The following is a 24,836-nucleotide window of genomic DNA, read 5'->3' as shown; positions in this document are numbered from 1 at the left end:
ACCTATCCGGTTCGGCTGCCTTGTCACACCCTCCAACTGGAAATTGGAAAAAATTAAGATGTTTGATCGATATCCGGTCCGGAATATTGCGTGACTTTGGCAGGAGGACGATTCGATCGGAATACATTGTATGGGCTACAAGAAGGCTGCCGAGCAACAGTTTGACAGCCATTGGGGCCAACCTCCGGCCAAAACCCGGTGTCGGTTCGTCATGGTTGTGGTCTTCCCGGGAAGACCCAGGCGGCACGACGACACGTCGGGACCGCCAAGTACGAACTTGATATACAAGACAAATAAACAATTAAACCCCACGAAATGATGACAGGCTGAAGGCGCTTGCAAGCCCAGGACGGTGGCGTGTTTAGAGGTTCAGGATAGGGTTTCCAAACAGGATCTTATTTTTTTTTGTAATTTCAAGGAATGGATTGGTAGAAAATCCAGGAACCAGATGATAATGATGAAAGTGTATTGTAATTGCAAGAAATAACAAAATTGCATCACAACTTTGAGCTTCAATGAAAACAGTCAACAAAACGACAAACAACAAGCGAAACTTACTTGAGAATACCTTGGAGAATTTCCCTTATCCACTGAAAAAGTGGAACATATCAAGCACTTCCGTCTTCCAAATCTCTTTTATTTAACTTCTGGTGTGAAAAATTGTGAACAGGCTACCCTATCACGTCACCTCCCAGACACACCTCCGGTAATAGCTCTCTCGCTTCGTTCTTGAAGTGTACATTAATTTGCAATTTGGAATAAAATGTTGCCAAAAAGGGCAAGCAGTCAGCGTGGTCTTCCTTCCCGGGGTGAATCGCAGCTGAGTTTGCTGACTACCTCCAAGGCGTGTGCGATCAACGCCGCAAAGCTCATTAGATTCTCCTCGGACAGGCTGGAAGTTCAACGAACGCTTCCTTGGCAGGTTGCACCTTTGGCACCACTAACGGCCTCCCGTTTGGTGGTCAACAACTCCTATCTCGAAGACGACGCCGCCGATGCGCTTATCGTTGAAATTGAATAATAATTCTAATGGTTGGGCGACGTGGGTCCGGCGCTCTCCGGACATCGAAACTAATCGTGACAGAACCTGGCGGCGCGATGCCATCTGCCGCCATAACCACAAATCATTTGCAAGCAAAATCCACCTTGCGATTTTGGTTGTTTGTTTGCTTCGGGAGAGGACGTTTTGTTTTAGAGCTGGAAATTGATAGTGGAATTGCATGTTGGAGATTGTATCGTAACGGATTGAAATTTTTCAGAAAGAGATCGATTTTTTGCTTTTTTTTAGGCTTGGTGTTTCTTTCTCAAACCTTAAAATATAAGAGCTCATATTTTACAGAAATTAAAATTCTAACAAAACACCTTGTTGAACCAGTTGATATTCAACATGTCCCGTTACACTTCGATACTCTTCGAGCTAATGATTTGCATCTGCGACTCCGTCGTCGAAGTCTGTTTCTGTTCCGATCTTGGCAGACACAGCAGCCCCAGTACGGCCAGTACCACCAAGTGCAGCAGCAGGACGAACTTCAGTGACACGTAGAACCCGTTAGAGGTCCATCTGCAAAAAAAGACAAAAAAAAAGACACAAAAAACCATTACGAAAATGTGTTGATCCTGAATCGTGCCCGCCGGGATCGTTCAACTTGATGATCGTCATCAGCAGCAACATGATGAATATGAAAATATTCACGGGCAGAGAGGGGGGGCAAAGAAATTGGTGCAAATTTTTCGCTATTAAGGCGCTTAAAATATGCGAATGGCGTCGAATTAGTGACCCTTCCAGGGTGGGCCTCTCAAAGTGGAAGGTCAATTTATGTGTGTGTGCGGATTACACAGCGTAACAAAATATTTTTTTTATTTTTTGGCAGCACGAAAAAAAATGCTCCTCTAGGGATCGGCTTCCTGAACAAAATGCAACCTGGCGCATATTTTTATTGTTATCCTAACTCGAGATATTCAATGCAGAAGTTTTGCATATGAATCACCCCCGTCGGAATATATTTTTAATTTTGTTTTCTCTGTAACTTCTGATCAATTAGGTCTTTTGGACGCTTCCGGTGTCATTCGACGGTAAATTGTTAGAAAAACTCAAGATTTGGTCCCATTGGCCGGTTCCCGTAACCGGTTCCGGAGGAAATCCGGAATATTGACCAAAACTGTGAAAAAACTTCAAAAATTTGAAGTTTTTTGCTCTTAATGCGAAGTGAACGCACTATAGCATGAAACAATCCATACAAACTAAAAAAATGTTGGTCCCAGCATGTTTGAAGGTGTTTAATTGAAAAGGTGGCCATTGAGAACCGGTTCCGGTCAATCCGGATCCGGAAACTCCGGAAAAAATTAAGCAATATTTTCACAATTCCAATGTGTCAGACAGATATAAATAAAAGTGTTGTTGAAGCATTCTTTGCTACTTCATATTCATATTACCACAAAAACATGGCCAAGTGGCCAACGGGAACCTGCTCTGAATGTTCCGGATCATGGAACCAGTGGACACTTGACATTTTTAATTTTAAAGGCAGATTTTTATTAAGAAATTTTCAAGGTTTCTGGAAAAATATGAATTAATCCGAAATCAGAATCAGAAATGTGGCCAAGTGGCCAACGGGAACTCGTTCTGAATATTCCAGATCAGAGAACCAATGGTCACTTGATATGTGTATTAATTTAAAATAGCATAATTTAATTAGGAAATTTTCTAGTTTTCTAGAAAAATCAGAATCAGAAATATGGCCAGGTAACCAACAGGAACCCGTTTTAAATGTTCTGGATTAGGGAACCAGTGAACATTTGAAGTTTTTATCAAGTTTTCAAAAAACATATTTAGATTAATTAAATTTAAAAATTCCTGTAAAATTAAGAACATATTCGATATCAGAATTAGAAATATTGCCAAGTGGCCTACGGGAACTCGTTCTGAATGTTTCGGATCATGTTACCAGAGGAAACTTGAATTTTTAATTTATTTTAAAATTGCATATTTTAATTAATGAAATTTTTAAATCCCTGGAAAAATCTGAATGTATTTAAAATAAGAAATAAAAATGTTGCCAAGAGGCCGACTGTTCCGGATCAGGAGCCAGTGGTCACTTGGCATATTTTAATTAGGAATTTTCTAGATTTCTAGAAAAATCTGAATTAATTTGAAATCAGAATTGAAAATGTTGTCAAGTGGCCAACGAGAACCTGTTCTGACTGGTCACAATTTTTATTAATTTAAAAATATATATTTATTTTACTGATTTTTTTTAAAGATTTGGAAAAAATCACAGTTTATTTAAAATCAGATTTGAAAATATAGCCAAGTGGCCAACGGAAACCCATTCTGAATGTTCCGGTTCAGGGAACCAGTGGTTACTTGAAATGTTTATTAATTAAAAAAGCATATTTTAATAAGGAAATTTTCTAGTTGTCTAGAAAAATCTGAATTTATTCAAAATCAGAATCAGAAATGTGGCCAGGAACCCGCTTTAAATAATCCGGATTAGGGAACCAGTCCCAGAACATTTGTTTTTTTTTTATTAATTTTAATAAAGCATATTTTATTTTTTTTAATTGCTGGAAAATCTAAATTTATTTAAAATTAGAAATATAAATGTTGTCAAGGGGCCAACGAAAACCTGTTCTGACTGGTCACATTTTTTATAAATTTAAAAAAAACTGATTTTTTTTTTATTAATTTTTGCAAAAAAATCACAATTTATTTGAAATCAGAATCATAAATGTGGCCAGGTGACCAACAGGAACCCGTTTTAAATCTTCTGGATTGGGAACCAGTTATCATCTGAAATTACTATCAAGTTTTCAAAAAACATATTTTGATTAATGAAATTTTAAAATTCCTGTTAAAATTCAGAACATATTCGAAATCAGAATTAAAAATGTTGCTAAGTAGCCAACGAGATCCTGTTCTAACTGGTCACAATGTTTATTAATTTAATATATAGAATTACTTTCAAGATATTATGAAAAATATTATCAAGAATTACGCGAATTTGTTTTTCTATTGATTGCAATGTAAATTTCTCATTAATAGATTTTTTTTCTGAAAATGTTTGTATTTTCTTAATACGAACCGTCGAAAAATTAAGATGAAGATTATGTAGAGATTATTTTTTAAATGTATGGTTGAGAATTTCTCAAATAAAATTAGTACTACACTTAACTCATTTCTTAATATGTCTGCCTCTGAATATGTAATTTCTTTTGAGTTTTGAGTAATGTTTTTTTTTCTAAATTTAAACATTTTTCTTAAATTCTTAAATTCTTAAATACTTAAATTCTTAAATTCTTAAATTCTTAAATTCTTAAATTCTTAAATTCTTAAATTCTTAAATTCTTAAATTCTTAAATTCTTAAATTCTTAAATTCTTAAATTCTTAAATTCTTAAATTCTTAAATTCTTAAATTCTTAAATTTTAAATTCTTAAATTCTTAAATTCTTAAATTCTTAAATTCTTAAATTCTTAAATTCTTAAATTCTTAAATTCTTAAATTCTTAAATTCTTAAATTCTTAAATTCTTAAATTCTTAAATTCTTAAATTCTTAAATTCTTAAATTCTTAAATTCTTAAATTCTTAAATTCTTAAATTCTTAAATTCTTAAATTCTTAAATTCTTAAATTCTTAAATTCTTAAATTCTTAAATTCTTAAATTCTTAAATTCTTAAATTCTTAAATTCTTAAATTCTTAAATTCTTAAATTCTTAAATTCTTAAATTCTTAAATTCTTAAATTCTTAAATTCTTAAATTCTTAAATTCTTAAATTCTTAAATTCTTAAATTCTTAAATTCTTAAATTCTTAAATTCTTAAATTCTTAAATTCTTAAATTCTTAAATTCTTAAATTCTTAAATTCTTAAATTCTTAAATTCTTAAATTCTTAAATTCTTAAATTCTTAAATTCTTAAATTCTTAAATTCTTAAATTCTTAAATTCTTAAATTCTTAAATTCTTAAATTCTTAAATTCTTAAATTCTTAAATTCTTAAATTCTTAAATTCTTAAATTCTTAAATTCTTAAATTCTTAAATTCTTAAATTCTTAAATTCTTAAATTTTAAATTCTTAAATTCTTAAATTCTTAAATTCTTAAATTCTTAAATTCTTAAATTCTTAAATTCTTAAATTCTTAAATTCTTAAATTCTTAAATTCTTAAATTAAATTCTTAAATTCTTAAATTCTTAAATTCTTAAATTCTTAAATTCTTAAATTCTTAAATTCTTAAATTCTTAAATTCTTAAATTCTTAAATTCTTAAATTCTTAAATTCTTAAATTCTTAAATTCTTAAATTCTTAAATTTAAATTCTTAAATTCTTAAATTCTTAAATTCTTAAATTCTTAAATTCTTAAATTCTTAAATTCTTAAATTCTTAAATTCTTAAATTCTTAAATTCTTAAATTCTTAAATTCTTAAATTCTTAAATTCTTAAATTCTTAAATTCTTAAATTCTTAAATTCTTAAATTCTTAAAATCTTAAAATCTTTAATTTTGGAAGAAAATATGTCAAATATTGGAAATGCAATTTGTTTCGGAATTATTCGAAATTAAGTGTGGAATATGGAATACAATCTGTATTAAAATTTAAAGATTTTGAATGTTTAGAATTTCTAAATCTAAAATTCAATTATATTAAAATTTTAGATTTTGGTTTTTTGAGCTTATATTTTTGAAGTTAAATTTCATTTATTAGATTTTTAAATTTTGTTTATATTGGTTTATAATTTTCTATTTCATTTATATTAGTCGAAATTATTGTAGTGTCTTTCTGATTTGCAAAAATAATTTTTGGTGACACTTTTCTTGATGTCTCTTTAGGTATTTTTAAAAGGATTTTTGCTATCATTCCTTCAAACATAAAACGAGTTTAATTTTTTTATCAAATACTTTCTTAATTAGGTTTTTCTTTGGAAATTATGTTTCTTGAATGTTTGTCGCGATTTTTTTTATATGGCGTGAATTTCGCGCGGATTGAGGTTTCGGTCAGCGCGGATTTGGCGCGGATTTTCTTTCGACTTTCCCGTAACAACCCTGCGATGTCCACTGGTTTCTTGATCCTGTAATAGTCTGAACACCACTGCATTCCCAACATACCCATTCACACTTAATTTCCATTTTTATTACCATGCCCGGACCTCGCACAACAAGACCAGGTTTTGTCTTTCAAAACACAAACCCTGCCTGGCTGTAGAGCCCACACACAGTTAGAACCACTTGGCGCAAGCATAATTGCTGATGCTTGCGTATAGCCTTTTCGAACCATATTTCGGTTCATCGACAATTGGCCGGGACGCTGACTCCTGCTGAGCCAGCGCAAGGGTTCAACCCAGTACAAGCCAACTCCAGAAGTCTATACTGTAGCACGTAAGTGTCACCACTCAAATTACATGTGATGCAACAAATTTGACTAGTATAAATACCCGAGTTCAAATAAACAAAGAGGAGTCTTTTCGGCTGGAACATCAAGGCGACTTGTCTACTTTATTTCGAGCTCCGAGCTGGTTACTGCTCCTCGCAGTCTACCACACCTTGGATAGCTCTTAATGCAAAGAAAGTCCCTGCAGGTTTCCCCGCGGTTCTTACGCCTCGCACTGTCGAACGTTTGAGATATTACAATCCGGAACAGTCAGAACGGATTCCCGTTGGCCACTTGGCAACATCTAATTCTGATTTCAAGTAAATTCTGAATTTTTAAAGGAATTTTAAAATTTCATTTATCAAAATATGTTTTTGAAAACATGATAAAAATTTCAAATGTTCTCTGGTTCCCTAATCCGGATTGTTAAAAGCGGGTTCCTGTTGGTCACCTGGCCACATTTCTGATTCTGATTTTGAATTAATTCTGATTTTTCTAAAAACTTGAAAATTTTTAATTAAAATATGCTTTTTTAATCAATAAACACTTCAAGTGACCACTGGTTCCCTGATCCGGAACTTTCAGAACGGGTTCCCGTTGGCTACTTGGAAATATTTTTAATTCTGATTTCAAATTAACTGTGATTTTTTCCAAAAATTAAAAAAAAATCAGCAAAATAAATATATTTTTTAATTAATTAAAATTGTGACTAGTCAGAACAGGTTCTCGTTGGTCACCTGACAACATTTTCAATTCTGATTTCAAATAAATTTAGATTTTTCTAGAAATCTAGAAAATTTCATAATTAGAATATGCTTTATAAAATAAAAAAGTCAAGTGAACACTGGTTCCCTGATCCAAATCATTCAGAACGGATTCCGTCGGCCACTTGCCTAATTCTGATTTCAAATATGTTCTGAATTTTTAAAGGAATATAAAAATTTTAAGATTATAAGTGGAATTTTTGAATGTCATTTATTGAAATATGCTTCATTAATATTAATAAAAAAATCAAGTGTCTTCTGTTTCCTGATCCGGATCAGTCTGAACGGGTTCCAGTTGACCACTTAGCAACATATTTAATTCTGATTTTAAATAAATTCTGAATTTTTACAGGAATTTTAAAATTTGATTAATCAAAATATGATTTTGAAAACCTGATAAAAATTTCAAATATTCAGTTGTTCCCTAATCCGGATCAATTAAAACGGGTTACTGTTTGTCACCTGGCCACATTTCTGATTCTGATTTTGAATTAATTCTGATTTTTCTAGAAAACTAGAAAATTTCTTAATTAATATATGCTTTTTTCTAAATTAATAAACATTTCAAGTGACCACTGGTTCCCTGATCCGGAACATTCTGAACGGGTTCCCGTTGGCCATTTGGAAACATTTCTTATTCTGATTTCAAATAAACCACTATATTTTTTTAAATTAATAAAAATTGTGATCAGTCACTTGGCCACTTGGCAACATTTCTAATGCTGATTTCAAATAAATTTAGATTTTTCTAGAAATCTAAAAAAAATCTTAATGAAAATATGCTTTATAAAATAAACAAAAAAAGTAAAGTTTTTAAAATTAATTAAAAATTCAAGTTTCCTCTGGTAACATGATCCGAAACATTCAGAACGAGTTCCGTAGGCCACTTGGCAATATTTCTAATTCTGATATCGAATATGTTCTTAATTTTTACAGGAATTTTTAAATTTAATTAATCTAAATATGTTTTTTGAAAACTTGTTAAAAACTTCAAATGTTCACTGGTTCCCTAATCCGGATTATTTAAAGCGGGTTCCTGGCCACATTTCTGATTCTGATTTTGAATAAATTCAGATTTTTCTAGACAACTAGAAAATTTCCTTATTAAAATATGCTTTTTTAATTAATAAACATTTAAAAATAACCACTGGTTCCCAGAACCGGAACATTTAGAATGGGTTTCCGTTGGCCACTTGGCTATATGTTCAAATCTGATTTTAAATAAACTGTGATTTTTTCCAAAACTTTAAAAAAAATCATTAAAATAAATATATATTTTTTAAATTAATAAAAATTGTGACCAGTCAGAACAGGTTCTCGTTGGCCACTTGACAACATTTTCAATTCTGATTTCAAATTAATTCAGATTTTTCTAGAAATCTAGAAAATTCCTAATTAAAATATGCCAAGTGACCACTGGCTCCCTGATCCGGAACAGTCGGCCTCTTGGCAACATTTTTATTTCTTATTTTAAATACATTCAGATTTTTCCAGGGATTTAAAAATTTCATTAATTAAAATATGCAATTTTAAAATAAATTAAAAATTCAAGTTTCCTCTGGTAACATGATCCGAAACATTCAGAACGAGTTCCCGTAGGCCACTTGGCAATATTTCTAATTCTGATATCGAATATGTTCTTAATTTTTACAGGAATTTTTAAATTTAATTAATCTAAATATTTTTTTTGAAAACTTGATAAAAACTTCAAATGTTCACTGGTTCCCTAATCCAGAACATTTAAAACGGGTTCCTGTTGGTTACCTGGCCATATTTCTGATTCTGATTTTTCTAGAAAACTAGAAAATTTCCTAATTAAATTATGCTATTTTAAATTAATACACATATCAAGTGACCATTGGTTCTCTGATCTGGAATATTCAGAACGAGTTCCCGTTGGCCACTTGGCCACATTTCTGATTCTGATTTCGGATTAATTCATATTTTTCCAGAAACCTTGAAAATTTCTTAATAAAAATCTGCCTTTAAAATTAAAAATGTCAAGTGTCCACTGGTTCCATGATCCGGAACATTCAGAGCAGGTTCCCGTTGGCCACTTGGCCATGTTTTTGTGGTAATATGAATATGAAGTAGCAAAGAATGCTTCAACAACACTTTTATTTATATCTGTCTGACACATTGGAATTGTGAAAATATTGCTTAATTTTTCCGGAGTTTCCGGATCCGGATTGACCGGAACCGGTTCTCAATGGCCACCTTTTCAATTAAACACCTTCAAACATGCTGGGACCAACATTTTTTTAGTTTGTATGGATTGTTTCATGCTATAGTGCGTTCACTTCGCATTAAGAGCAAAAAACTTCAAATTTTTGAAGTTTTTTCACAGTTTTGGTCAATATTCCGGATTTCCTCCGGAACCGGTTACGGGAACCGGCCAATGGGACCAAATCTTGAGTTTTTCTAACAATTTACCGTCGAATGACACCGGAAGCGTCCAAAAAGACCTAATTGATCAGAAGTTACAGAGAAAACAAAATTAAAAATATATTCCGACGGGGGGTGATTCATATGCAAAACTTCTGCATTGAATATCTCGAGTTAGGATAACAATAAAAATATGCGCCAGGTTGCATTTTGTTCAGGAAGCCGATCCCTAGAGGAGCATTTTTTTTCGTGCTGCCAAAAAATAAAAAAAATATTTTGTTACGCTGTGTTATTAATTTAATTATGATTAGGCTGGAACTTGAGGAAGCCACTCCTTGTGTTGGTGAAGGTTGAACTTAACCCTCTACATGCCATATATTTAGATCAAAATGTATTAAGACATGTAAAATTTCAATGCAAAAAACTTGATTAAAAGTAATTGTGGAAAAAAACTCGTGTGGCTCTGAACAACAAAAAACACTAAATATTTTAGAATTACAGTTAAACCTCGTATAAGAGCGCCTCGCATATGCAACTTTGCATATACGAGTCATTCCACCTGATTCGGTTTTGTCGCAAGAGTTGCATATGCGAGGTACAGGGCTTATGGGATTTTGGCTATATGGGAGACATGGGCTATATTTTTATAAAAAATCAACTAAACTATACAAATTTATAGTGTTTTGGAATCGTTATGAAGTCAGCTATACAGCTACACCAAATTTACATGGTTTACGATGTTCTAGATCATCCGAAACTTCGTCAAGTTTAGGTCTATGTGTTCAAGGCCGTACAAGTATGAGTTAGGCGATTTGACTGTGGTTTTTGACCACAGATCGTATCCGGATAGCCTCAGGGAGGTTCAGGGACTAATCTACCGATATGTGGTGATGTTCTGGGTCTTCTGTAGAGTCCCGGGAGCTACGTCCGATGGGTCTACCGACGTAACATGGCAGAGGTCTGTAGTTTTTGACCTCAGATCATATTCGGATAGCCTCAGGGAGGTTCAGGGACTAGTCTACCGATATGTGGTGATGTTCTGGGTCTTCTGTAGAGTCCCGGGAGGTACGACCGATGGGTCTACCGCCGTAACACGGCAGAGGTCGGTGTTTTTTGACCTCAGATCATATCCAGATAGCCTCAGGGAGGTTCAGGGACTAGTCTACCGATATGTGGAAATGTTCTGGGTCTTCTGTGGAGTCCCGAGAGCTACGCCTGAAGGGTCTACCGCCGTAACAAGGCAGAGGTCGATGGTTGTTGGCCTTAGATTATATCCAGATAGACTCAGGGAGGTTCAGGGACTAGTCTACCGATATGTGGTGATGTTCTGGGTCTTCTATAGAGTCCCGGGAGCTACGACCGACGGGTCTACCGCCGTAACAAAGCAGAGGTCGATGATAGGTCGATGAGAGGTCGATGTCTACCGACGTAACATGGCAGAGGTCTGTGGTTTTTGACCTCAGATCATATTCGGATAGCCTCAGGGAGGTTCAGGGACTAGTCTACCGATATGTGGTGATGTTCTGGGTCTTCTGTAGAGTCCCGAGAGCTACGTCCGATGGGTCTACCGACGTAACATGGCAGAGGTATGTGGTTTTGACCTCAGATAGCCTCAGGAGGTTCAGGACTAGTCTACCGATATGTGGTGATGTTCTGGGTCTTCTGTAGAGTCCCGGGAGGACCGATGGGTCTACCGCCGTAACACGGCAGAGGTCGGTGTTTTTTGACCTCAGATCATATCCAGATAGCCTCAGGGAGGTTCAAGGACTAGTCTACCGATATGTGGAAATGTTCTGGGTCTTCTGTGGAGTCCCGAGAGCTACGCCAGAAGGGTCTACCGCCGTAACAAGGCAGAGGTCGATGGTTTTTGACCTTAGATAATATCCAGATAGCCTCAGGGAGGTTCAGGGACTAATCTACCGATATGTGGAGATGTTCTGGGTCTTCTGTAGAGTCCCGGGAGCTACGTCCTTTGGGTCTACCGACGTAACATGGCAGAGGTCTGTGGTTTTTGACCTCAGATCATATTCGGATAGCCTCAGGGAGGTTCAAGGACTAGTCTACCGATATGTGGTGATGTTCTGGGTCTTCTGTAGAGTCCCGGGAGCTACGTCCGATGGGTCTACCGACGTAACATGGCACAGGTCTGTGGTTTTTGACCTCAGATCATATTCGGATAGCCTCAGGGAGGTTCAGGGACTAGTCTACCGATATGTGGTGATGTTCTGGGTCTTCTGAGTCTCCCGATGGGTCTACCGACGTAACACGGCAGAGGTCTGTGGTTTTGACCTCAGATCATATTCGGATAGCCTCAGGAGGTTCAGGGACTAGTCTACCGATATGTGGTGATGTTTTGGTCTCCTGCAGAGTCCGGGAGTTACGGCCGATGGGTCTACCACCGTAACAAGATAGAGGTCGGAGGTTTTCGACCTCATATCATATCCGGATAGACTCAGGAGGTTCTAGGGCTAGTCTACCGATGTGATAGGTCTTTGTAAGATCTTGAGAGTTACGGCCGATTACGGCGATACCATTACCAGAAATAGGTAGACTTGTCCCTGAACCTCCCTGAGGCTATCCGAATATGAACTGAGGTCGAAAACCTCCGACCTCTATCTTGTTGCGGTGGTAGAGCCATCGGCCGTTACTCCTAGGAATCTACAGAAGACCCAAAGAATGACCACACATCGGTAGACTAGTCCCTGAACCACCATGAGGCTATCTTAATATGATCTGAGGTCAAAAACCACAGACCTCTGCCGTGTTACGTCGGTAGACCCATCGGACGTAGCTCCCGGGACTCTACAGGAGACCCAGAACATCACCACATATCGGTAGACTAGTCCCTGAACCTCCCTGAGGCTATCCGAATATGATCTGAGGTCAAAAACCACAGACCTCTGCCGTGTTACGTCGGTAGACCCATCGGACGTAGCTCCCGGGACTCTACAGAAGACCCAGAACATCACCACATATCAGTAGACTAGTCCCTGAACCTCCCTGAGGCTATCCGAATATGATCTGAGGTCAAAAACCACAGACCTCGGACGTAGCTTCCGGGACTCTACAGAAGACCCAGAACATCACCACATATCGGTAGACTAGTCCCTGAACCACCATGAGGCTATCTTAATATGATCTGAGGTCAAAAACCACAGACCTCTACCGTGTTACGTCGGTAGACCCATCGGACGTAGCTCCCGGGACTCTACAGGAGACCCAGAACATCACCACATATCGGTAGACTAGTCCCTGAACCTCCCTGAGGCTATCCGAATATGATCTGAGGTCAAAAACCACAGACCTCTGCCGTGTTACGTCGGTAGACCCATCGGACGTAGCTCCCGGGACTCTACAGAAGACCCAGAACATCACCACATATCGGTAGACTAGTCTCTGAACCTCCCTGAGGCTATCCGAATATGATCTGAGGTCAAAAACCACAGACCTCTGCCGTGTTACGTCGGTAGACCCATCGGACGTAGCTCCCGGGACTCTACAGAAGACCCAGAACATCACCACATATCGGTAGACTAGTCCCTGAACCTCCCTGAGGCTATCCGAATATGATCTGAGGTCAAAAACCACAGACCTCGGACGTAGATTCCGGGACTCTACAGAAGACCCAGAACATCACCACATATCGGTAGACTAGTCCCTGAACCACCATGAGGCTATCTTAATATGATCTGAGGTCAAAAACCACAGACCTCTACCGTGTTACGTCGGTAGACCCATCGGACGTAGCTCCCGGGACTCTACAGGAGACCCAGAACATCACCACATATCGGTAGACTAGTCCCTGAACCTCCCTGAGGCTATCCGAATATGATCTGAGGTCAAAAACCACAGACCTCTGCCGTGTTACGTCGGTAGACCCATCGGACGTAGCTCCCGGGACTCTACAGAAGACCCAGAACATCACCACATATCGGTAGACTAGTCTCTGAACCTCCCTGAGGCTATCCGAATATGATCTGAGGTCAAAAACCACAGACCTCTGCCGTGTTACGTCGGTAGACCCATCGGACGTAGCTCCCGGGACTCTACAGAAGACCCAGAACATCACCACATATCGGTAGACTAGTCCCTGAACCTCCCTGAGGCTATCTGGATATTATCTAAGGTCAAAAACCATCGACCTCTGCTTTGTTACGGCGGTAGACCCGTCGGTCGTAACTCCCGGGACTCTATAGAAGACCCAGAACATCACCACATATCGGTAGACTAGTCCCTGAACCTCCCTGAGGCTATCCGAATATGATCTGAGGTCAAAAACCACAGACCTCTGCCGTGTTACGTCGGTAGACCCATCGGACGTAGCTCCCGGGACTCTACAGAAGACCCAGAACATCACCACATATCGGTAGACTAGTCCCTGAACCTCCCTGAGGCTATCCGAATATGATCTGAGGTCAAAAACCACAGACCTCGGACGTAGCTTCCGGGACTCTACAGAAGACCCAGAACATCACCACATATCGGTAGACTAGTCCCTGAACCACCATGAGGCTATCTTAATATGACCTGAGGTCAAAAACCACAGACCTCTACCGTGTTACGTCGGTAGACCCATCGGACGTAGCTCCCGGGACTCTACAGGAGACCCAGAACATCACCACATATCGGTAGACTAGTCCCTGAACCTCCCTGAGGCTATCCGAATATGATCTGAGGTCAAAAACCACAGACCTCTGCCGTGTTACGTCGGTAGACCCATCGGACGTAGCTCCCGGGACTCTACAGAAGACCCAGAACATCACCACATATCGGTAGACTAGTCTCTGAACCTCCCTGAGGCTATCCGAATATGATCTGAGGTCAAAAACCACAGACCTCTGCCGTGTTACGTCGGTAGACCCATCGGACGTAGCTCCCGGGACTCTACAGAAGACCCAGAACATCACCACATATCGGTAGACTAGTCCCTGAACCTCCCTGAGGCTATCTGGATATTATCTAAGGTCAAAAACCATCGACCTCTGCTTTGTTACGGCGGTAGACCCGTCGGTCGTAACTCCCGGGACTCTATAGAAGACCCAGAACATCACCACATATCGGTAGACTAGTCCCTGAACCTCCCTGAGGCTATCCGAATATGATCTGAGGTCAAAAACCACAGACCTCTGCCGTGTTACGTCGGTAGACCCATCGGACGTAGCTCCCGGGACTCTACAGAAGACCCAGAACATCACCACATATCGGTAGACTAGTCCCTGAACCTCCCTGAGGCTATCCGAATATGATCTGAGGTCAAAAACCACAGACCTCTGCCGTGTTACGTCGGTAGACCCATCGGACGTAGCTCCCGGGACTCTACAGAAGACCCAGAACATCACCACATATCGGTAGACTAGTCCCTGAACCTCCCTGAGGCTATCTGGATATTATCTAAGGTCAAAAACCATCGACCTCTGCTTTGTTACGGCGGTAGACCCGTCGGTCGTAACTCTCGGGACTCTATAGAAGACCCAGAACATCACCACATATCGGTAGACTAGTCCCTGAACCTCCTTGAGGTTATCCGGATATGACCTGTGGTGAAAAACCACAGTCAAATCGCCTACCTCATACTTGTACGGCGTTGAACACATAGGCCTTAACTTGACGAAGTTTCGGATGACCTAGAACATCGTAAACCATGTAAATTTGGTGTAGCTGTAAAGCTGACTTCATAACGACTCCAAAACACTATAAATTGGTATAGTATATAGCCCATGTCTCCCATATAGCCAAAATCCCATAAGCCCTGTACCTCGCATATGCGTGCTTCGCATAAGAAACCCCCATATGAGGTGCATATGCGAGGTTTAACTGTAGTAGTTTATGCAACAAGTTGCAAAAGAGGATTTTTTCAGCACGAGTCGTACATTTATCCAACGAGGTTCACCGAGTTGGATAAATACGAAGAGTGCTGAAAAATCATGTTTTGCAACGAGTTCCATACAACATTTTTTTGCAATTCCAAAAAACACACACTGAGTGAAATGTTATGTAAAATTTTCATGTATTTTGTCAATAAATCGTTTAAATCAAAAAAATGTTGAAAAGTGTTACTTTTCAAAACAAGTTCTGAAAAGTTCAACTTTTCAGCACCCATTTGAGTGCTGAAAAGTAGAACTTTTCAGCATTTATTTTGAAAAGTGTTGCTATTCGATTCTGTTATTTTTGGTACAGAAAAGTAGGCTTTTTGGTCGTTCAAGAATGACAGGAAAAGTAAGTAGTTTCACGACGGAATTGCAAAAACGTACTTATTACAGCAGGGGAATGTACTTAAAATTGTTTTCAGTTGATTGCATACTAGGGTGCCCAGAATATGGGACTTTTTCTCAAAACCTCGCTCCACAAGCTGAATATTGTTCCTTGAGCTATTTTAGGACTCTGGGCCAAATATGAGCAAAATCGGTCATCATTTGCCCATTGATACTCGAAGGTATAGTTTGCATGAAAAAAAAAACGAAAAATGTATGGAAAACTAAATTTTCTTACGGTTTGGTCTGTACGGTTAGCTACTTCCATCCAAATATTCCCACAAGTGAGATTCTTATTGAAAATTCAATGCTCTACAACTTTGTAGAACATACCAAAGTTGTTAAACTTGATCCTGAAAAGTTATTAACGATTTAAAAAAGTCATTTTTGTAGGAAAATCATTTTTTCACCAAATTTAGGCTCGGGTATCAATGGGTTAATCTCAATCAAATTCGCTCAAAATTTGAACAGATGCTTAAAACAACTCAAAAATCCGTTTTTAATTTGTGGAGCAGGGGGTCATTTTTTTCTGGGCACCCTATTGCACACACAATTACAATGAAAAAAAATGTTTGCCCATCAATTTTTCTGACCATTTTTTAAAGGGGGGAGGGGTGATTGAAAAAAAAAACTTTAAATTAATTCCAAAAATAAGTATTTTTTTGTATATGGTAAAGGAGACTAAAAAAGCCATCTTCTGAACCAAGGTACGCGATGGTGCAAAATCCGGTGTAGGAAATATATATATATTTTATTTTGAAATATTTTTCCAAAAAAATATATTTTTTAAATGGAAATAGAAGTCTAGTCAAGTGAAAACAATGTTAAATGCCTTTTCCTGCGTTTAAAAACATATTGAGCATATTTGGGGTCGATCAAAAATATTATGATTTTTTATGAAATTCCATTGTACAGTACAGTCCAGCAAATTTGTCAAAAAAAAAATCGGCGATACTTAGATATTTTGAAAGTTTATGATTGTTGAATGACAGGGCAGGTGCAAAATGCATTTTAGAACTCTTTTTTCATTCAGTAGATAATTAAGGGACCATCCATAAACCACGTGGACACTTTTTTTGGGAATCTCAACCCCCCCCCCCCTTCGTGGACAATTGTTCATACAAAAAAAATCTTTTTTGTATGGAGCGTGGACAATCGCTTACCCCCCCCCCCCCCTAATGTGTCCACGTGGTTTATGGATGATCCCTTACCTGGGTGGTGAATAGAGAGAATGCGAAACGTGATTTTCCAATGCTCCCACTTTGTTTACATCTACCAAGTAAGAGGCTGTTCAAGCACAAGCATGACTTTGTTCTTTCTGGTAAGTGAGCTGTTTTATAATCAGTGGTAGGTATGTGTTTTATATTGTCTAGTTTTTGACATTTTTTGTTTTGTTTTGGTATGATTTTTTTTTAAAGTGTTTTTTGCGAAAATCGACGAAAATGGTTATTTTTCGGACCACCCTAACACGGCGTAGGTCACCCTTATGGCCAAACAAAAAAAAATACGGTTTTAATTATTTCGGCCAGGGACCCCCAGCAAAATGTTGAGCCCGATCCGAGCACTTATGTTTTTTCCGTGCTGTTTTCATTGCTTTATAGTAAATACATTTAGTAAAAAGTTACCATTCCCTCTTAAAATGTTCAAAAAATTTATCTTCATTAGTTATTTCTTTTGACAATTTTGTCAGATCTTAAATTTTTTAAGGTGCATTCCAATGATTTTTTGATTATGAATTTAACAATTGGTCGCATGATTGAAACGGTCTACGTTCTCAGCAAAATATCTGAGAGCCGGTAATAAAAAAAAAACTTAATTGCTTATAACTTCTGATAGGGTGGTCAGATCTTTGATCTTGTGGACTCATTAGATAGGTCTTATGGTTATCTGTCCAATGTTGAATTACAATATAGATTCAGAAATTACATTCATCAATATATTTTAAATCCGGCATAAAAAAAAGTGCACAAAAGCACTTATGTGTTCATAACTTTAGATAGGGATACCGCTTGAAAGGTCATTTAAATTTCTTTCTAAAATTGTATAACATGAAGAGTTCCCTTAAAAACCACCCTTTTTACAATCTCCCGGATTTTAGTCGAAATCTTTTTTTAGCATAACTTTTGAAGTACTTAACCAAACATCAAAATTTACAATGGCGACCCAAGAGGGTTCGAATGAGTCTAAAACGGACGAAAACGGTTCAGCCAATGCTAAGATAATCGAGTGACATTATTTTAATCAACATCGCACCACACTCGCACAGACATTTGTTCAGAATTTGATTTTGAGTCGATAGGTATACGTGATACGTGGTGTACGAGGTCAAATTAAGAAGTTCAATGTTCGAGTGATTGTATAGTCTTTCCTCATTGAGATGAGGAAGGCAAAAAGTCATCCAAGAAATCGGATTTTCCAAAAAAAATATATTTTCAAACAAGATTTGAACAAGATAATTGAAATTACCAAAAAAAATCGCTCCAGGATTTCAAAATTTCTATGTAAAAACTATTGAGCAATTCCATGTCAAATAGGGAATCGGTTGTACCCGACCCTCTCCGATTTCATTGAAACTTTGTAGACATGTTAACCTAGGCATATATAAGCCATTTTTGTGTATATGGAGCCAATATTACTCGATAATGACATTTGAGAAGGGCGTAAGTGTTTTAAATATTTTTGTATTTCGTAATTTAAAAATTTCTGTATCTCGAAGCCGTTGCATCGTATCAAAATGTGGTCAAAGACAAACTTGTAGGAAATTTGACAAACTTGATTTTTCAGTCTCGGAAATATTTTTACCGGAAAGCTCGTCCAATTTCCCATAAGTTTGTCTTTGGCCACATTTCAATTGGATGTATAGGCTTACAGATATAAGCTAATTACATTGCTCATAACTGAAAACAAAATATTTTTTCAGTGTAGTATAGTAACCTGGATAGTAAATTAGCTTATATCTGTAAGCCCATACATCCATTTGAAATGTGGTCAAAGACAAACTTATGGGAAATTGGACGAGCTTTCCGTTAAAAATATTTTCGAGACAGAAAAATCAAGTCTGTCATATAGAAATTGCCAAAAACCATCAAAAAACCTATTTTTTCAACATTTTTATTTTTAAAACCGCTGTAACTTCACAAGGACGGGACATAGGACCATGGTCAATATGGAGACTTTTATGTAAAATTGTCTGGAGAATCGACTCTCGATTTTGGTTTTTGAAAATTTTGACGTTTAGAGCACTTTTCAAAAAAACAGTTTCAGTAAATGATTTTTGTAATTTTCTAGGTGAGTTGCTCCATCCTGCATTTTTCGTGAGTCTATTTTAACATCTTAGGCTAATTTCACAAAAAATTTGAACGAAAAAAAATCGTGGGCTCACCTTCAAAATTTGACTTTTAAACTTAAAAATCAAAAAATCTCATAAAAGTGGCGTGTATTTTTCTTTCAGTGTATTTTTTTCGGAAAGCCCGTCAAATTTCCTACAAGTTTGTCTTTGACCACATTTTGATTCGATGCAACGGCTTCGAGGTACAGAAATATTTAAATTACGAAATACAAAAATATTTAAAACACTTACGCCCTTCTCAAATGTCATTATCGAGTGTAACTGGCTCCATATACACAAAAATGGCATATATATGCCTAGGATAACATGTCTACAAAGTTTCATTGAAATCGGAAAGGGTCAAGAAAAAAGTACCTAAAAAAATCCTGTTTTGGGCTGGAATTGCTCTATTGGAAAATGTATTATACACCCGTACAGTTTAAACGAATCATAATTTTTCAAAAATTGTAAAATTTGACGAAAAATTTACTCAAACATGCTAAAATTGTAAATAAACGCAGGGGTTTTTTAAACAAAAAAACAACCTTGAGGGTTAAACCTAACACTCACATGACCAGCCCTCGGGTGTTGTCCTCGGTTTGTATCTGAACGAAACGCACTTGGTCGGGCAGTCTTCCCCGCGAATCCAGCGCGCCCAACGCGTTGAAGATCTCCGCCCGGGTCGTTTCGATCCGGCTACTGAGTCGTTCCGCCAGTCCGCGTAGCCGCAACATGGCCACGATGTCCTTTCCCTGGTCATGATGCTGACCGGTGGTGCCGAAATCGATTAGCACGGGTTGTTCGCGCTCCTGCCGGGGAATGAAATCGATTAATTTGCATACAGATGGGCAATAACTTAATTATTTTCATTTTTGGGAATTTAGTTTTTTTAAGCGTTCTCTCTTCCGTTGCGTTGACAAGTGCAGCTTTTCGCTCCTCGATCGTCCGGGGACAAAAAGCGATGATGATTCAATTACGGTTGACATCGAGCCACATTAAACGGCTACTGAAAATTGATAAGGAATTTTGGGAAGTTGTTTTTTTTTCGATGCATTTTTTATCGTGGCCACCCAATTTGGTGTAAAGGATTCCTTTAAAAAAGTGCATAATTTAGAACACTTAAGAAAAAGTTGTGGCCAAAAGAAAATATCGATCTCAAAGCTCATGTTCATTCTTCGGGAACACGACTCGCGTCGTTTAAGCTGGCTGATGCCTTTAATGACAACTGAATAAATAACACCTTCAGGCCACACCTCCCACACTCCTCAAAGCTGACCCAAATCCAGAAGCCTTCGGATCGATTAAACAGTAGAATCAACAGAGCCAAGCGACTGCCACTTCCGCACGTACATTAGCAATTATTGCAGCCGTCCGTCCAGTGCCAATAGCCGTGACGGATACTCTTGTAGAATTAGTGCGTAAAACAGAAGCCAGCCCCCGCCAGGTCGATAGTAGCTCCAAAGTCCACTTGGACTTATCAGGAGTTGGAAGAAGAAGGAAAACAGTTGGGAATAAAGGTAGATGCTCCTTTTTTTGGTCTAGTCTTAAAAATTAGTCGATATGAATGGAGTGGTCCAATTCAGAACCATCAACTCTCCTTCTCCTTAAGTGATGCACTGCGAATAGAACCACTGCTGAGCGAGGCCTTCACAGAAACGCCAACCGAGTTGCGCACCAATGAGTTCGAATTGAGTGCTGTGTGCTGCGTTGCCAACCCCTCCTCTGAGGTTCCGCCGAAAGTTCCGGAAATGTCCGTCAAATCTGCGGTCTTTACCCGGTAATTACGAACGAAGGAAACCCCGACTCGGGACTGACTACGGCTGTCCAGAGTCGGAGTCACTTGCAATAATTCGATTAACGAGGCGTTGAGAAGTGCTCAACCGTACACCGTGAAGACCGTACGGACCGTAATGCCAAGAATATTTGAACATTAATCGTAAAGTAAGTGTGACTATGTCGAGTAGTTCTTTGTAAATATTTTTGACAAAAAATAAACGATTTAGAGTTTATACTGTAACACGTCGTGATTGAGCTGTCTAGTTGCACGTGCATTTTACGCTTCATAATTGTGTTCCGGGGGGTTCCCGTGGTGTACACGGAGAAAAAAGAGCTCGCAAAATCGTGAACAAGTGCTCCGGTAGGGGTTAGGTCGTAAGCTCAGTCCAGAGAGACGGGCCCTGTCTCGGTGAAGTCGCTGGTAGGCAGTTGGAGTAACAATCCAAAGGTCGTCAGTTCGAATGCCGGGGTGAATGGAGGCTTAGATGTAAAAAGTAGTTTGCAATTGCCTCAACAATCAAGCCTTCGGACACCTAGTTTCGAGTAGGAACCTCGCAATCGTGAACGCCAAGGTAATGCTGTTGAGCGAATAATTTTATTTGATGCAGTTTTCAATGTAAAAATTTTAATTTTGCTCATTTAAATTCAGTTAATTTTTGCATTATTCTAGTTCAAATTAATTAAAAATCTTGATCTTTTGCATTTCGTCAGATTTTTTCTAAAAGTAAATTTTAATTTTCTTAAAAAACAATTGTATTCTTAAGAAATAAGGCAATTTACAAGCTTATAATTTTTTTTAAATTAAGTATGTCTTTATTGAACTTTCTTATAATAATTACATTTCATTTACATTCTAAGTGGTATGGCTAAATGCTCTTCATCTTTGTTGTATTTTTCGTTTTATTATTAACTGTTCACATTCATTTATTTACTTCAAATTGTTTTACATTTTTGCATTGAATCGAATACATTTAGGAAAAAAAAAGAAAAAAAAATAACTTTAAAAAAAATCCTAACTTAAAGCTACAAAAAAATTCATTGAAATATTCAAAATTTTACAAGCTTTTGTTTGGAGCCAAAATCGGTTGAAACGGTGCGGAGTTATGATTGCTGGAACAATGTGGCTTTTGCAAAAATCGACGAAAATGTCATTTTTTTTGGACCACCGCAACATGGCGTAAGTCACCCTTGTTGCAAAACAAAAAAAAAATACGGGTCTAATTATTTGGGCCCCACTTCATTTTATTGCCTGATTGGACAACTTTTTTTCGAATTATGCTGTTGGGGAATCGCTGAATTTTTGTAGAATGATTAATTTTTAAATCCAAAATTTTTTTTTGTAAACTCACAAACAAAAACTTAGATTTTTTTACCAATAATCAATTTGGACTAGATTTTTTTAAATCAATAAATTTTGAAGAAGTCAAACAACTATTTGTTTTAAAAAAACAAAAATTCAAAAAAAAAATATTAAACAAAAACTCAATTATTTTTTAAACTTTTTTAAATGCTTAAAAATATGCAAAACCCCCAGAAATTTTTGTAAACAACGCCACAGTGGGCGAAATGGAACCCAAAATCGGGCTTAATTGAACGCGGCTGGTTCCCTGGTATGATAGTGTTTCTTATGTAAAAAAGTCTTAGAAATCGATTGGTGATGGTTTCATACACCGCACGAAACGGCAAAGGGTCTATTTTGCCCCAATTCCCATTTTTTACATTTTTTTTTTTTGAAAATCGGTCTGTATATAGACCGGAGGCTTTATGCGGCCATCAAAAATGCATTTAACTTATGTGAAAATGTCCCAGGAATCCAGTAAAAATAACCACTTGCACCGCAAAAATCATAAAGGGTCCATTTAACCCCGATTACGCTATAAAAGCATTTTTGGCCGTTTTCAAATGTTAGGTCAGATTTTGGAAAACTAGAAATATTTTTATCGTAAAGATTTTACATAAGAATGACGATTTGCACTTGATAGTTTGACACATTTATGTGGATATAGAAATTAAACAAAACAAAAAGATTGAAGAATCAGTTTTGGGACCATCCACAAACGACGTGGACACTTTTTTGGAAATCTCAACCCCCCCCCGCCCCCCTCGTGGACAATTGTCCAAACAAAAAAAACTTTTTTGTATGGAGCGTGGATAATCGCCATACCCCCGTAAAGTGTCCACATGGTTTATGGATGGTCCCTTTGGGCCAATTTTCCCAAACGCAGAATAATAATTAATTATTTGCCTTTTTCATAAGTTTTATTTTTACCATCATGATCTTTACGATAAAAATATTTTCAGATTTCCAAAATAACCTAACATTTGAAAACGGCCAAAAATGCTTTTATAGCGGAATTGGGGTTAAATGGACCCTTTATGATTTTTGCGGTGCAAGTGGTTATTTTTACTGAATTTCTGAGACATTTTCACATAAGTTAAGTACATTTTGGATGGCCGCATAAAGCCTCCGGTCTAAATACAGACCGATTTTCAAGAAAAAATGTAAAAAATGGGAATTGGGCAAAACGGACCCTTTGCCGATTCTTGCGGTGGATGAAACCATCACCAATCGATTTCCCGGACTTTTTTACATAAGAAACACTATTTTTCATACCAGGGAACCAACCGCGTTCAATTAAGTCCGATTTTGGGTTCCATTTCGCCCACTGTGCAATGCTGTCATTTTTTTCGAATGCTTCTCAGGATCAAAAGCAATTTATCAATTTTTCAATTTCCGAGTGTGAAACAAATTCAAAAAGTTTAGAAAATTCTCTTCAATTTTTTGTTGTGAACATAGTTGATCCGATCTTTGGTTGCTGAGAACATTTCAAAAGAGCTTTTAAAATATTATTTGGCATAAACATCTCATAATATTTGCGATGGCTCAATAAGTTCTAAGGTTTTCAAATTCAAATGGACTTAACCTTGCTTTAAAACACCTTATATCCCAAATGAGCATGAGCATGAGCATGAGAGACCACCCATGGTTGTCCTTCTCCGTTGCTGAACAGGACCGTTATATGCTATCAGCACAACCAATCATACGCTTCAACGATCTAGTGGTGTTTCCCTTAGCAACAGCATGCATGAATGCGCCGAAAAGATAAAACACCAAGGTCGCTGAAACACGAATGGGTGCAAATAGGTAACAGTCATTGGCCACCAACGGCGCCCGCCATGTCAGTTTGTAGATCTCGAGGGAACGGGACGGGAATGTTAGTTAGCACAGGCTGCTACCAAGGGTGGGTTCTATACGATATCCACACCCCCGCGTGTGCCGGAAAACTACTTCTACTTGGGATTTTGTTAGTAGGGAAGGGTAATGGTCAGGATTCATCATAGAAGATGATGATGTGACCCAAATAATCGTATATTTTTATTAGATAGTTTATATATTATTCTCAAGGCAAGCAATCGGATGCTGCTGTTGAGACAATTCCCGTTTATTTGATATGTAGTTATATAAATGGTATATATCTTAGGCAGCCGGCTGTGGAAAGATAGAACCAATGTTATATTTAATTATTTAGAAAGATATTAAACTCCGCGTAACACTGGTAACACGAGTTGATGCTAAATGATTTACGTATATGAATGATTTATCAGGCCATACTTAAAACATAAGGCGGGAATTTGTATAATCACGGGGAGGAGTGTCTTAAAACACCTTATATCCCAAATCTCCTCAAACTACTTACAGCTTTTGGTACGAATCTTGGATCATCACTTTCGGCGAAATCACTTAGGAGCAAGACCAGTGAAAGTATGAAATGAACAAAAATATTACTAATATCCATGGTGAACCAGCAAAGGCTTCAATTAAACTAGTCAACTGGTTCAAACGATTGTCTATGCCAGTCGACCCTGTGCCAGGTTTCCAAGTTTTCACATACATTACACGAAAAAAGGCTTCCAGCTGGGCAAACACAATATACTTCGAGGTAATTTGGTTTGCCTCTCAAGTGATACT

At 37.4% G+C, this 24,836-nt stretch overlaps 2 protein-coding genes across 2 annotated transcripts in view; one reads left to right on the top strand and one right to left on the bottom strand.

Annotated features, from left to right (window-relative positions):
• Window positions 1–24,836, top strand: part of LOC6038084 (histone acetyltransferase KAT7) — a 200,630-nt gene that overhangs the window by 163,505 nt on the left and 12,289 nt on the right. The window lies entirely within an intron of this gene.
• On the bottom strand, window positions 1,330–24,674 carry LOC119766642. Its single transcript, XM_038251707.1, has 3 exons — window positions 24,565–24,674; window positions 19,661–19,899; window positions 1,330–1,561 (listed from the first exon to the last, which is right to left on the bottom strand). Exons 1-3 carry the CDS (start codon window positions 24,661–24,663, stop codon window positions 1,396–1,398), a joined length of 504 nt encoding a protein of 167 aa, XP_038107635.1. The 5' UTR covers window positions 24,664–24,674; the 3' UTR covers window positions 1,330–1,395.

Source organism: Culex quinquefasciatus, chromosome 2 (assembly GCF_015732765.1).
Source record: "Culex quinquefasciatus strain JHB chromosome 2, VPISU_Cqui_1.0_pri_paternal, whole genome shotgun sequence".
In the NCBI taxonomy this organism is placed as follows: domain Eukaryota; kingdom Metazoa; phylum Arthropoda; class Insecta; order Diptera; family Culicidae; genus Culex; species Culex quinquefasciatus.
This window is presented reverse-complemented; position numbering and strand designations above follow the sequence as displayed.

Excerpts from the sequence above, each read along its gene's own strand:
- LOC119766642 (XM_038251707.1), bottom strand. The coding sequence starts at position 24,663 with ATGGATATTAGTAATATTTTTGTTCATTTCATACTTTCACTGGTCTTG. Across the intron at positions 19,900-24,564 it reads CAAGATTCGTACCAAAAGCT|GAGCGCGAACAACCCGTGCT; the intron begins GTAAGTAGTTTG and ends ATTCCCCGGCAG. Across the intron at positions 1,562-19,660 it reads AACACCCGAGGGCTGGTCAT|ATGGACCTCTAACGGGTTCT; the intron begins GTGAGTGTTAGG and ends CTTTTTTTGCAG.